This window comes from Corvus moneduloides, chromosome 3, assembly GCF_009650955.1.
Source record: "Corvus moneduloides isolate bCorMon1 chromosome 3, bCorMon1.pri, whole genome shotgun sequence".
NCBI lineage: Eukaryota > Metazoa > Chordata > Aves > Passeriformes > Corvidae > Corvus > Corvus moneduloides.
Genome location: NC_045478.1, coordinates 43362154 through 43377415, shown reverse-complemented (window position 1 = coordinate 43377415; position 15262 = coordinate 43362154). Strand labels below are relative to the sequence as shown.

Genomic DNA, 15262 nt, shown 5'->3' with positions numbered 1-15262 from the left:
TTCTTCCAAAAGGCCACAAAAACTACCTTGTAAAGGGTGAGGTGATCACTTCTATTTGTTTCCTTATGAAATTGCTTGGGGAACTGAAGGACTTAAGCATTAAATAAATTTGGCCACCATTTAGTTCTAATTTGACATATGATTCCCTGCCAGTTTCAATAACTGACATTTTCTGTAACATTTCATTTAGCTGAAAATTAACATATAGAGAAGTGAAAGCAGACCAAAAGAAGGTGAACGATTTGACTAGCTGTGTAGACCACAGATCCAAGTTTAGTTTCAAGAAATAGTATATTATGTATTTTGTGTGTTATTGAATGTTAGTGTACTATCCCTGGATGTGGGGTTTTTTTCTGTAAAAAATAAGCTACTGAGAATAGGTATTTATCCTCAGAACTCAAAATCCTGGAAGTAGTCTAAAGATGGGTATTTTCTGGGCAACCAGCAGATATGAAAACTTCTTCTGAAAACTAAGGCTAGTACTTTATAATTATCTAAAACTAACTTTGTGGTTTTTTTAACTGGTTAAACCACTGACTCTTACATGTTTATAAGCATGCATCTCATCTCATCTCTATAAATCTCTCACAGTACCTTGTATCTTTAGCATAATTGTTTTGAAGTATCATAGACCAACAAGTCCGTAACTGAAGTTATCTTGATGCCTTAAAATACTGTGTGGGCAGGGAATGAATGGGAGAGGAAATAATCCTGGAATCATGTTTTACAGTTTCTTTGTTGGAGCAGATTTAGATGAAAATTGTATTTCACCATTACTCTACATTTGGTTTTCTGCATTATTAATCTATTACGTTCTTCTTTCTGTAAGAAAAAATTGCTTTTGGGGACTACTGCAGCATGATTGTAGGTTTTTAGACGCGGAGGTATGATACCTTGAAATTCACTAAGTAGACCTTTTTTTTACTTACAGGCAGTATTGGTTTGCCCTGTTGTACCTTCCAAAAGGCATAGTTTAATAGAAGTTTGCAGAATTCTGGCTTCGCATCCAAAGAGGTTTTTAATCGTTGTGGTAGAACAGCACATGCCAAGTAATTTCTGACTTAGTTCTTTCACAGACTGTGCCAAGAAAATCCCCTCACCCAAACAGTTGATTTTTGTCTTTCTTCTAGTGCTGTATAATGCCAAAGGGAGGAAAAAATAAGTATTGTGAATTTTTTATAGATTTTTAATTACTTTTGACAGTCTTGACAAGATCATCTTTTACATTTGCATGGGGTGTTTGTAATTACAAATATTTATAGCAATAGTGGCACTCAGATTGAAATAGAATTGGTTTCTTCTGAGGATTTCCTTGGTTGGTTGATGGGGTTTTTTACTACAGGTAGTTCTAGTACGCTGAAACTTTTTTTGGTGTGGTACCTATTGTTGGGGTTTGGGGAGTTCCCCTTCTGTTTTCTTTTTTTTCTCTTGAGGAATTTTTCCCATATATGTTACTGGGGCGACAAATTGCTGGGTGCTTGGGAGAAGCAAAAGACCTGGCCACAGAGGGAGGCGTCCAGCGGGTTACTCTCTTTCACCTGGGCTTGTGGGCTGTGGTTCTCGGTGTTCGGACGGAGAGAGAGGCTGCCATCGTGGTGGAGGGAATTCATCAGCACTGCAGGCTTCTGCTTTTTCGGCTGCCTTCCTTCTACTGTGAGTAGAGCTTGCTCACTGGAGTGGCTGTTGCACTGGGACCCTAACAGCCCACCTTACTAAAAGAGAGACCTGTTCACCATCTGCTTGGGTGCCTCAGGAAAAACTTCGGGGCTCCCAAGCCCGCCTTTCCCTGCCCCGCTGGGAGCCGAGCTGCAGCCGCCCCTGCCGTTGCTTCGAGCCTTCACTACTCTGTAGCCCCGCACGCCCTGCCTGCCCAGACCTCCAGGAGTTCCTGCTGCAGCTCCTGAGTTTAATACATCTTGTCTGCCACCCGGGATTTGTGCTCGTCCCTGCTGTTCCAGCCTGCTGTTCCCGAGGGTCTGGCCGGACACCGGGATCGGCTGCCCAGGGGTTTGTGAAGCCTTTGTTCCATCCCTTCCCGGGATCCCAGGCCGCCAGTGCCGCGTGCTCCCCGAGCTCGCTCCGGAGCGCCCCCTGCAGCCGCGGGGGAACCATTGCACCTGCCCTGCTCACCGGGAGCCGCCAGCGCCCCTGCCGGCTGCGAGCGGAACTGCACCCGAGGGGAAAGGGCCCGACAGCCGAGAAGGCTGGGACTGGGTTTGTGATTGTTTGCTGTCACTGCCATAGTTATTGTTGTTTGTTTGACTGGTTATACATTAGTAAAGAACTGATATTCCTATTCCTCATATCTTTGCCTGAAACTCCTTAATTTCAAAATTATAATAATTCAGAGGGAAGGGGGTTGCATATTTCATTTCAAGGGAGGCTTCTGCCTTCCTTGGCAGACACCTGTCTTTCAAACAAAGACACCTATGAAATACTACTTCACTGGCTCACTGGCTTAAGATAGACTGATACATCAACTATTTGAAAATACAGTTTAATTTAAAAACAGCAAGTAGCACTCAAGGGTGTGTGTGCTGAAGTTAGAGATGTTTTGAGCTAATCTGTTCCCACAGTTGTGTGTTTCTCTGGGTGAGTCAGCCAGTTCCAACATCCCATGCTGTAAATTTAAACCTTTTGGGAACAAAAGGGAAGCTTCTGCCCAGATCATGAAAGAGGAGCCTTTCTGTACAGTTCTAAGAATGTTCTGATTTTTCTGCTAAAGAATCAGCTTCTGAGAATTATGGATGTGATTGGTGGGCTTGAGAGAGACAGAGATTTCACTGGCCTGGCCTTAGTCTGCAGTTCTCAAGTTCTTCTTTCTTTCAGTATCTCAGGTTCCAAGAATTTTAAGGAATTAATTCAAAAGTTATTGACTTAGATAGTTTTTAGGAAGACAGAATACTTAGAGCACCTTGCAGAGCTACCTCCTCATTACCACCACATTTACCTCTCCTCATTGAGGCAGGGATGTGGGGTGGGTATTGAAGGAAATACTTTTCACTTGTAACTTGGATTTTTAATGCTAAAAATACAAAATTAAATCCTGCATAATTCAATTTTTGCTTCAACAAAAAGGTTAACTGGAGAATTAGTAACCCTGATTAAAAGCAAGCAAGGGAAGGGAGGAAGCAGTCTTTAATTATCTTAAGATAGTCTTTAGATTCCTTTGTCTTAGCATTAACTTCACTGAAAAATTTGAAGAAAAAATTGCAGAAGAATAAAAATCTTGTAAAAGATTTAGGCTCTTGTTTCGTTGAGGGGCTGGAAGAATTCCCAATTTATGTCAAAGTTCTTCTGAGAAGAGGAAAAAACAACCTGTTGTTTGTCTCCAGTAAAAAAGTAACAAATTTTAAAGTATCTTTAAAGATGTATCTATAGAAAGTTAATTAAAAGCTGCAGATTATTTCTTCCCTAACCCAACCCAAAGCAAAACTTTGTTGTTTTTCTTAAGCTCTTCCTTTAATCTTCCAGAGTCACACTGTGGTGCACTTGTTTTCATACCTTGTATGGCAGTGCAGCTCTTACGTGATATTATAGTGCATCATTTGTATTTTTTTAACCCTTTTTATATTTTTTTAATCTCTGAGTGCTTGACAATGAAACTGCAATGAGTAAATAGTCAAATATTCAAAGTGCATCTTTCACAGGTGAGTCCCATCTGCCACAGACAGAAGGGCTTTCTGTTTGAACAGACATTGAGCTCAAGCTCAGTTGGATGCTTTCTTTATCATAGTAACATCAGAAATGATTTGTGCTTTCTGCTGGATCATGAATGTAAAAAAATCCTGAAAAAAGTCAAGCAAGATTCAGTCTTACCAAGTGTAATCCTCTGGCATCAGTGTTTGGTTTCTCTGCTGGTGGGTTGTCTGTTCAAACCAGCAAGGCTTTTGCAACATCGAAGTCAAAACCTGTGTGATGGCCAAGGCCTTTACAAAGACAAGATACAATTTAGTCCAATATCACCTATTTATTTGAAGTATACACAGCACATAACTATCTTCCAGTAGGTATTACTGTATGTATCCAGGCATGCATTACAGAGTGGAAGACTTTGATGTTTGGGCAGACCTGTCACCTGTCTTGTGTGGAGTAAAGTAGGATTTCAAGTGGTAATCTCATCTCTAGGTCAAGCCAGGATCAGCCCTGTTGATGTCCTTTCTGACAGACATTTGTTGTACCACTATATAAAGATTTCAGAGAATCTTCAGACCATCTTCCCTTTTTCTGAGGTTTATGACTCACTACTATGCCCTAAAATATTTCTGAAATCTGCTCTGTAATGTTGTGTTTAGCAGCACTGTCATATCCTTCTGATGAGTTTGGCGTCAAAGTCTTCTCTCTGAAAGCAACTTCTTCACTGTATGTTTTCCTCATCTGAAAACATCTTTCCTGGGAATGGAGGATAGGGCAGACCATTTTATTCACCCACTTTGAACTCTTCCTGTTGTCTGTGGTGTCTTATAAAAATTAATTGTTTTGGTAGGTTTTGGTTTGGCTTGGATGGCATAAGAAATTCAGACCACTGAAGCCATGACTCCACAAAGCAAAAGTAAATCTTACCTAAAGTTTGTTTCCAGAGTGTTTCTTTGTTTTAGTGTATTTTGGGGTTTTATAATCATCCACTCTTCTCTCAATCACTGTAAAAGGGAGCATGTATGAAGCTAAACTTTGCCTTTGGTTCAGGGGAAACTCAAAAAATCTCCAAACTATATATGTCTTGGCTAGTAGGCTAAAGAATGTTGTTAGATGTCGTTGATGTTGTTAGACAGTCTTTGATTTGACTGTCTGTGCTTGGCCAAGAAAGTGAAGTTAGACTCCAGGTTAAGGCTTGCTGATCTGGAGTTTAGGTGGCCTCTTAGCTCTTCCTGTGAAGCACTTTAACATTTGGAAGTTGGCCTGTGTTACAGCTCCAGGATCGTGTGATTGCCTTGCTGATCTCCTTTGCTTAAGTAGAGTGTTGTCACTCATGTTGTTGTACTGACAGATGGCTCGACACAGACAGGTTATTACAATGATAGTCCTTCTATATGTAGTGCATATGGATTCTGTGAGCTGCCATTCTCTCCAGCTATTTTCATGTCTTTTGCCACCTGGGTTCTCAACTGACTGAGACACAGCTAGGCATGCACAAAGGGTTTTTTCTTCTTACATGACATATGCAAAGCCCACCTCAGTTACAGAAGAACAGACACTGCGTCTGAAGGAAATCTGGTTTGCTGTGTGTGGGCATGTATGCGCCCCAGAAGAGGAATTAATATAGCCAGTGAAATGAATGTTGAGTATGTAGTTGTTTACTCTTGAGCTTGACTTGGCATGATTTCTGATGGTATGACATGGTGTTCTACCAAGCTCCCTTCGATTACTCAGATTTCTAGTGGGTTTTTTTTAAGTTGTTTTGGTTTTTAAAATAATGATTTAAAATAATAGATTGTGAAAAGACCTTTGAAAATGTGGACTCAGTGCATGTCAGTACAGGAAGGACTGTCTTAAAAAAGAGAGGGACTAAAAGGTACTCCGAGAGATCCATGACATTCCTGTTCATGTTAACACAAGGAGCTCAGTTGTCTATGAAGATAATTATGAATACTAGTCTTCCTCTCTATTTCACCCCTCTCTGAAGAAGCATGGAATTGATTCCACATCGTACAAGCTATTCAGAGTGACTGTTCACTTTTATACTGTTTGTGTCAATTAAGGAAAGAGATTGCTGTTTCTCATCCTTTCAGGCCAGTGTTTAAATTCCAGTCTGGAAACCATTACTAAAAAACTTGGTAGAATGCAGCAGTATATTCAGCTTTCCTGTGGAGTTATCTGAATACCTGCAGAAACCTTGTTTGGAGCTCTGTGTGCAGTCAGAGACTGATCTGTTTAGCTCCGATATGTAAGGTTTGCAGACAGCAGTTTGGGGATTTTGCTTTTAATTTGTGTGTCTGGGTAGGTTCTAAAGCTCATAGCTTTCACTGAGTTGAAAAGGAAAGACTATGTCTCATTCTCTTTCAGTTATTTGTTTATTCCTCTTTAATGATCCAAATGAACCATTTGCTTATTAAGGGCGCAATTTAAAATGAATTGGATATTTACACATTTACCAGCCTTAAAATATTCTTAATAACCCCTTTAGTAATGAATTTTTAATGCTTGTGTTTCATTCCCTAGCTACCTTTTCCTTTAAAAATGAAAGTCAAGCACTCATGGGGACAGTGAGTTTCTAGACTTCTACCAAGATACGTGTGAGGAAGGCTTACTCATAGCATCTACTTTTAGGCTGCCTTTGGGAAATCAAATCTTAGAAGGCCAGGTTGGAATCGAGATTCCATACATGTCAAGTGTTGGGTGTTTATAATTGCTCCCTGGAGACACCTAAATTAAATGTCTGAAATGGTCTCTGTGAATACCCCGTGCTGTGTCCCTGTTCCATGTCTCCAGTGCAAGGAATCAGATGTTTCTTCTTGGCGATATGAAGGATCATATTTCTGCCAAGTTTCATTGGAATGTAACAAACTGAGGAAACTAAGTAAAGCATTTAACTATAAACTTTCTGAAAACAAGTAAATTTATATTTAAATAAACTATAAATTATACTACCCCTGCATACAAACATTGTTGACTAGTGTTCTTGTTGTAATTACACTTAACAGCAGTCGATGACTTTGTCACTTGTATATTGCTTGGGGGTTTATTTCTGTTAGAAATTGTTGGATATCCTGTAGAAATCCACGTTTTTGTTGTTAATGTGTTGTGAAGCCTAGTCCTGTTTTAAAGTTCATATAGATTACAAAGTCCTAATGAAGTGATGTTTTAAGTGTGATACACAGATATTTGGGATGTGAATCCCAGATTATGTTCTTTTTTTCACACTGTGTGTGTTTCCAACTACAAAACAAAATATGGCTACAGACAATGCAGAAGGGTCTTTACTGTATCTTAGAAACACAGGGAAAAATCTGTAGTTTCTTTTGTTGTGGAACAGAACAGCTGGGCACTTTATGTAAGGTGCATCTGATGTTGCAGTCCAATTTCAGGCTGAGCAATGTGCAGTACTTTTGGCAAAGAATGGCCACATTAAATGACAGGAACAGGACTGTAAAATACACATTATATCTGTTTCAGTGTGCGTGATAGTAGTGACAAGTGCTCAATGGCTGTCAGCATCCTTGTCAGCACGGAGCCTCCTTTGACATTAAAGTCACCAGCCCAGCCCTAATGCTGTGCAGCTCTATTGGCAGTTCCATCAGGCTGCAGCTGATGGGTGAATGTCAGAGCCTGCCCTCTTCTCCTGGTGTGTCCCCAGCCCTCTGTGTTTGCAGGCTGGCCTTGCCTGTTTTTTGATCTTGCCACGCTTCTTCATAAGCTCTCCTATGGGAAATGAGCGGATAGGTCAGTGGTGTGTGGGTCTCTTCAGGGCAGCACAGAACCCCATCCAAAGTGACTTGCATAAAGGTTTGTAACGATTACCATTTCTTTAAGCCAATCAATGGGTAAAGTACCCAGAGACTCATTAGGTGGCATTTGAGGCATCTGTAAAAGAGTTTTGAGCTGTATTTCAGGAAATGCGGTGACAGCCTTTAATGTCTAATTGACCTCTTCTCTGTTTCACTTTCCATATTTCCTTCTGATGTGTTCCCCCGTGGCAGCAAACAGCCCTGCTCAGTATTTTGAACTTCTGCTCGGAGCTGCAGCACCTCAGCCTGGGCAGCTGTGTCATGGTGAGTGACACCACCCATTCAGGGTGGGTGTGAGTGTGTGCACTCGCTTGCTTTGGAACTCAGTCTGGGTTTGTTTCACAAAGGTGTGTTAAATGTGACGGTGATACAAGACTCTACTCTTTGGAAGGTTCAAGATGAATGCAGCTTGGTCATATACTTAAGGGTTACGTACTGGTTTAGTAGGCCTAAAACATAGCTTGTAGGCTTTCTCAGAGTTCTTCAGCCTCTTTCTAAGTTTTTGGGCATTCTCTATATGCGTAATCACTTAATAAGTAGTTAATGAGACTTTCATAAGGAGATGTAGCAACTGATCAATGTAAAATGGAAATAAGTAAATTCTTCAAGCATTCTTCAGTGCTTACACTTTCTGTGGTCATAAAAGCTGTTGTAATCATCTTTTTAAGGGAAAACAACTGTGCAAAAGAAGTTTCTCCAAAGAAACAACTTTTGCTGCATTTTGATCCTCAGTATTGAGTGAATTTAAAAACACCTATATTTGGGGTTTATAGGAAATTTATTTTATTTTTGTCTTTTATAAAAGTAGGTCTCACTGTACCATACAATGGACAATTCTCAGAGCTCTTTAGAAATGACAAATGCTTCAGACATCTGTTATGTGTGTTAGGAAGCAAACCTTGAAACACCTCTGTATATCTGGAACGATGTTACACGTCACCGAGTGTTTGCTTTCCTTGCAGATTGAAGACTATGACCTTATAGCAAGCATGATGGGAGCAAAATGCAAAAAGCTTCGCAGTCTGGATTTGTGGAGATGTAAAAACATAACTGAAAGCGGGATTGCAGAATTGGCTTCAGGCTGCCAGCTTTTGGAAGAACTTGATCTTGGTTGGTGCCCTACGCTACAGAGCAGTACAGGCTGCTTCACAAACCTTGCACGTAAACTCCCCAATTTGCAGAAGCTCTTTCTCACGGCCAACAGGTCTGTGTGTGACACAGACATCGAGGAGCTCGCTGCCAACTGTACGCACTTACGGCAGCTGGATATATTGGGTAAGAGGATGTAGGAATATTGGTGTTTGTTTTACTGTGTCTCGAAAGCCTTTCAGTTAAAGAGGAGTCATTAAGACAAAACTGTCTTCTAAACATAATTTTTAAATAATTATTTCTTAAAATTATGGTTTAGCACATGGAAAAAAAGAGGGATGTTTTACTCACTGCATGAATTCTGACTCAGAATCCAGTGGATTTATACCAGCCGTATAATTTGATTGCTGAGTATGAATTGCTTAAACTAGAATTTAAGTGCAAGATTTTTTCCAGTAATTTTTATTTTCATGACCATAGTTTTTTTTAACTGAAGCCTTTCTCTTTTGATTATCAGAAGATCCAATTTCTTATCATTCCTTCTGCTTTTGTGGTTTTATTTCTGTGAAGTGTGATGAAGTACGTTTATAGCATGAGTCTCTGATCAATAAACAGATTTTGCTTTTGTGCAGTAAATACTTGTTATTTATATCATATAGGTATATACTCTGCAATACTGAATTTCTTCATCATTTTTATCAGGAAGTGAATTTGAGTTAATAAAGATGAAAGGGTAATTAACAGCGAAACTTAAATAGACTTTCTAGTAAGGTGGGAAGGAAGTGATGAGGGTTAAAAAGCATAGCAAATCTGAAATTTCTAATCCTCTGCAACTTCCATAGTTGAAAGTATTTTTAGAAATCTAAAGTAAATATACTTTGAACTCTCAAGTAAGGACTTTGAGAAGTATAGTTTTGTGTGATGCTGAATTTACTCTTTTATGGTGGCATATGAGGTTTTCTTTTTATAATAATGTAGGACAGCAGGGATGTTTGTGACATCAATGTGGGAGAAAATTCTTCGTGTTTTTACCAACTTATTTTCACAGGTTATCTGAAAAAGGAAGATTTAAATGGAAGGGAATAAAGTAGCTGCTCTGTGACACTGTTGGGGCTGCCTGAGGCAGCACAGCGTCCAGCTGCAGATGTCCTTGGCTTCTGCTGCTGCAGGCAGGGGTTGGCTGCAGCTTGCAGGGAAAGCTGGCTCCTTCGCAAGGAGCGAGCCCCAAACAATGGTGGTGTAAAAGCATCGGCAGAGGCAAAGGATGAGAGAGGAGTCTCTGTGCAGCTTCCAGCTGGTTTATTGCCAGTGGAAGATCCAGGGACAAAGACCAGGAAAAGGGGGAAAGCACTGCATTTTATAGGGGGGGGGTGAAACAAAGGGAAAAAAACAATGGGAACCAACTGAGGAGGAGCAGATAACAGGGGAATAACCAATGGGGATAACTTAGGGGAGGGAATTACATGAGTAGACCAATGGGGCATCGAAGAAGGGAGAACTTTCCAGAACTAATACATAAGCAACTAAGGGAAATACATAAACATGAACTTATACATAAAACTGGGTGGGGAACTCCTGAACCAATAAACTTAAAACATGTAAACTAAGAACCACTTGGAGCAGGGGAGCTCGCTGTAACCAAGGTGAGAATCAGACCTCTGTGTTCTGGAGGCCTGTCCATCAGTCCTCTGAATGCTCTGCTGTAGTGGCCACTGCCACATGCACTGCAACAGCTCTGTGTACTTCTAACATTTAATAATTATAATGAAAATATTACATTTAGGTTGAGAGGGATACTGCAAAGAACTGAGAGACATCAATGTGAGTAATGTTGCAAGCAAGTTTAAGGCTATCAGCATTTATTATTGCAAAGTGTTTAGCATATGGCTTCAGATCGTACCCACAGTACACTCTTCTGTCATGATAAAGAGTTTTACTCACCTCTGACTGAGAAAGTTACCTTCTGAGCAACATGGAGAAGGAGTATAAACAGAAAAAACCTCCCCCTAGTACAAGTTGTAGAGTCTATATGCCCACTGGGGGTACTGTGTTTTGCATATCTTTAAGAGAATCTGCTTTGTAGCGAAATTATCAGGGGCACATTGCCCTATTCAGACACCAAAAGTTTCCAAGTGGTGTAGTGAATTAAGTCTTTCAGAAACACTTATGTGCTCCTGACCACCCACTTCCATGTGTTTCTTATGCAATGACCTGGTGTCTGCCCACAAAGTGGGCAAAGACCTCCTTACTGCACCAGAGGCTCCCCAGAGAATAGTTTGGCTCTGTTAAGCCTGTGGATAGTCTGTTACTTCTGTTGCCTCTCTGACAGCAGTGAAGGCTTGTTGCCACATTTCTTTAGTGTTTGAATTCACATTTTAATTCAGTTTGACATCTTAATGTTTTGGGGTTTTTTTTAAATACCATGTGAAGGTGGAAAAGGAGTTTGTTCTGTTCCCTGAGTGCTTACCAATATTCCTGAGTTAGGTGGATTTGTAGTCAAAGTTTTCCAGTGAGACTGCATGCTGGGTTCAGATAAATCCTCTCTAGGGGATAGCCAGTTGAATTATCTGCAAAATGAATAATCTGAAAAAAAATCTTACTTTCTTCCTTCAGAGAAATACTTGGTAGGATGAAAAAAAGGTTGTCCTCTGCTGTAAACAAGTCAGTACAAGGTGATAAAATATATGTGAAGGACCTACCCTGCTTTTTTGGCAACAGCCAGGAAACTGTTCATTTTTTTGTCTGAATATAGTAACCACTACAGTCTATGGTTAAAAGAAAGAGCTGTCAAGTAGAACCACATCGTGTCATCTGGAGGTAGATATGCCAGGTGTTCCCATGTAAGTGCAGAAGTCTCTGTTGTCTGAACTAAAGAGTGAGACTCTCACTGTGCAGGAGTACCAAGAAAGTCATAAATGTCTGTTTGTGCTCTTACTTTATGCATGTGATACAGGGCCATCCTGTTACTTTAAGCTACATAAATGTGTAGTATGTTTTTGTCCTTTAGTAGAAGTGTGACAACAGGTCTGAAGCTGTAAGAGGCCAGAGGTCAGTACTCAGCTTTGCAAGAGTAACCTTGAACAGTGGGTCTTCTCTGTGATGTGAACGAATGAGAGGTGCTCTCATTATATCCTTTGTCATCTCCCAAGTACAGAAATGTCTGGCTTGTGTATGCATTGTGAAGGGTCTAGAGGTATTGCTGCTAGGTTAGCACTGTGTGCTGTAAAGGAACTTCTTTTGCTTCAACAAAGCTGTGTAAAAGCAATGGTTTTTGCTGTATACAAGCACTTATCTAAGTAAGGGTCAGAGTGTCTTCACTGTAGTCACCAGTGTTGAAGATACTTTACTGGTGTCTCTCTGCAGCTGTTAGAACTTACAAACTTGTCAGAGAAAACTTCTTGTTTCAGTTATAGGTTATTTATCATCATAATAGCTTCAGGGATGGAGGAGTCTAAGCTTCTGAAAGAAATCTTGTTAAGCTGTAAGTGGTGCAAAATACGCATTATATATAGCCTGGATGGTGTTTTAAGGTGATAGGTCCTAGGCTTGCTACCCATCTGTCCTTTAGCATAATTGTTTGGCAATTTCCTTGTTACAGAGTCAGAGAACTCTGTAGGAGATTAAAATTGCTGGTTTTCAAGAGCCCATGTAAAGCATTGTTGGATGTCAGGCTGTGTTTGTGCTGTATAAAACATAGAAAGTAAATTTCTGTTCAAAAAAATCATGAGCTGGTCATATTTGCTGTATCATAAGTTTGGAAGAGGAAGCATGGTGCAAGTGTGTCACTGAGTGCATGACAATGTGCTTCTCTTGAACTTTTAGTTCTGAGCTTGTTTTTACCCACTACATCCTGAACTGGCTGCTTACAAGTATCATTTCCTTCCCAACCCACATCTTTTCCACTGACTGACATGGCATATTTCCACACTCTGTCAGAATGATCCAGTTATGATCATCTGACAGTTCTGTAGTGACGCAGTACATCAGCCAGTGCTATCAAAAGTTAAGTGGACACCTCTAGACCAGTAGTTAAAAAACTAGTCTTCAAACTGTGATCAGCATTGAGCAATGTGACAAGTCAGATGGCAACCTGAATTGACAGTGCCAAGAGCTTTTCTTGCACATCACATCAGCTGCTTAGTTCTCTTGCTGTGGGGTTCTCAGCTGCTGTCAAGGGTGAAGAGTAAATCATATTAACCTCGCTCCCCAAAAGTTCCAACTGCCTCTGTCCTGCACAAGAAGAGTAATGAAAAGTAGACACCCTCGTTACCACAAAATTCATGTATTCCTATCTACATTTCAACACCTCCCACACCTTCCTGAGCAACAGAAAACCCAACTGCCCCCTTGCCAGCTGTCAAACTTTTCAGCTTTATCTTGAGAACATCAACACGTAGTTAGTCAATTCAAACATGAAAATGTGTAGTACATTAAAATTTTGAATTTGAGTTGTGTGCAATAGATGGAATAAAATGTAAAGAATAAAAGGCTAGTCTGGCTGGTCTAGGGGAAGAAGGGAAAAAAAGTCAGAATATTTGAGGGAAGAGTGCTAGTTATTTTCAAGGTTGCTACTCTGAAATACTGTTTTGTGTGTAGTAGTATCCCTTGCCCAAGAAATTTGGGTTCTGGCAGTTTTTATAGCTGTTGTGCACAGGTCTCCTAAACTGCTATAGAATTTGAAGACTTGGATATATGATGAATATAAATTAAATTATTTACAGCTAATAAACATAATTGTTCTAGCAAAGAGATCATTACTCAGAGGTGATTTTTGCAATGGTGATGCAAGAGAATTTTTTCAGAGAATTAGCTGAACAACAAAAGTAAATAGCAGATTTTAATGTTTTGGTTATGTGTGTATTCTGAGAAATGGCTGATTAGTCCATGGAGGAGAAGTAGTAAATAATAAAGGTCCAAAAGCCTCCAAAGTCCAGAAGAAAAATGCACTATATAGATAATTAACTAGCAGGCTACATTGTCAATCCTTCAAAAACAAAGGAAAATGTGCTGTATTAAAATTCTGAAATGCTTTTGAATGGGCTTTTAAGATACATACCTTACTAACTGTACATTGTATAAATAAAAGTAAGACTACAGATAATGTTCACTTATCCTGTGGTTTGAATAACCAAACCCCAACTGGATTGCTTTTAGAAGAAGGTATTTCCTAACATAAAATTTTGAGTCTGAGGAGGAAAAAAACCCAGGTGCAATAAAACATGCAATTTAGGATGACCTACTTAGTTGCAAATCTATTAAAAGTCTTAGATGAAATGGTAGGAGAACTATCAAAGTTCAGGTAGGAAGGAACGAAGAACATCCTACACAAAAAATCTGTAGCTAGGCATCTAAATCTAGCATGCTTGTAGAAACACACATTTGGATCTTGAAGCATAAAAGCTGTGATGCATAAATGAGACTGGGTTTAGATGAAGGTGCTGATGTAGTAGCAATTTTAAGGCTTGGTGGAAAAAAAGATAAGTAGCATAATGTGTTGTTCCTAGAGTTGCATTTGGAATGGTAGAGCAGGTCCTTATGGTAGAACAGTGATGCTGTGGTAAAGTTCATGGTCAAATGAAGTGAATAAATAAAGCATATTACAGAATTTCTATGTAAAGCCCTAGGGACTGTTGCATGAACCACCAGACAGTTCTGATGATGGTGATTATATAATGATAAAGGAGTTAAAAATCACAATGATAATGACAAGCTTTGTCTCTGTGGAGGAGATAAAATTTGGGGACATGATAGCAAAGACTGTCCTTGGGTGATGTTCAGTAAGGTCTTAAAGCAACTAATCTGAGAGCCTGACATAGGATAATTGAAGACCACATTTAGATACCCCCTTGTTTATGCAGAAGAGTACTGGAGACTACTGAAACCATCTGGAGTCTTTCTGAAATTGAATCCCATTCAGAGAATGAAAATAGGAAGATGAACTCTAGAAAGTGAAATGAAATCACAGTAAGGCAGTAAATATGAAGTATTTAGGAGCCATTGGCTAGAGGTGAATGATCCTGTACTTCAGCTAGATGTGTTAGACATCTACAGGAGTGACTGAGCTTGGTAGATAGTCCAGATGTGAAGGCTCACCCCTATACCAGGCTGTTGCAGGAGAACTGTTGTCTGTCCATTAGTGTTCATGGCGGAGGGGATCAAGCAGGCTTCTACATCAGAGCCATTCTTTCCTGGAGATTAGCCTGGAAAGCTGCCTTAAATTGGAATGCCAATACAGAAAGCTTTTGAACAAATCAATACATTGAATAATAATAAATTGTTAGGACTAAATGGTATTTATGCAGTGGTTCTAAATGAGCTCAAATACAGGGCTCTGGAAATCTTATTTCTGGTGTGATCTGTCTCCTAAATCAGCCTCGGTGCTAGAGTAATGCAGGGTTACAAACATGGCACAACCTTCTGTAAAGGGCTTGGGTTAGGAGCTACAAAACAGTAAGATCATCTTTTGCTCTGTGTAAACCAGTGGCAGCGATGAGAAAGTCAGTCAGTGGACATACAGGGGACATTACCATATTTTGAAGGAGAGCTGCATCGCAGCAAGGATGCCTCTCCAGTCATTTAGAATTCCTTGGAGTTCTTGGTGAACATGAGCACTACTCCAATCCATAGAGCACTGGATTTTCAAAAGCTTTAGCCAAGGTTGTGCTGCTTTTGTAACTTAGCTGTCTTCTGGATTTTGAGTGTTTTAGAAACAACAGAGGACAAGAATG

The 15262-nt window shown here is 39.9% G+C and overlaps 1 protein-coding gene across 2 annotated transcripts in view; it reads left to right on the top strand.

Annotated features, from left to right (window-relative positions):
• The window catches only part of FBXL4 (F-box and leucine rich repeat protein 4), a 67240-nt gene that overhangs the window by 40726 nt on the left and 11252 nt on the right, over nt 1-15262 (top strand). For both annotated transcript variants that reach the window (XM_032105121.1, XM_032105122.1), the window contains exons 7-8: nt 7638-7709; nt 8408-8720. In XM_032105121.1, coding sequence (XP_031961012.1) covers nt 7638-7709; nt 8408-8720 — 385 coding nt within the window. The remainder of the gene's footprint in view (nt 1-7637; nt 7710-8407; nt 8721-15262) is intronic.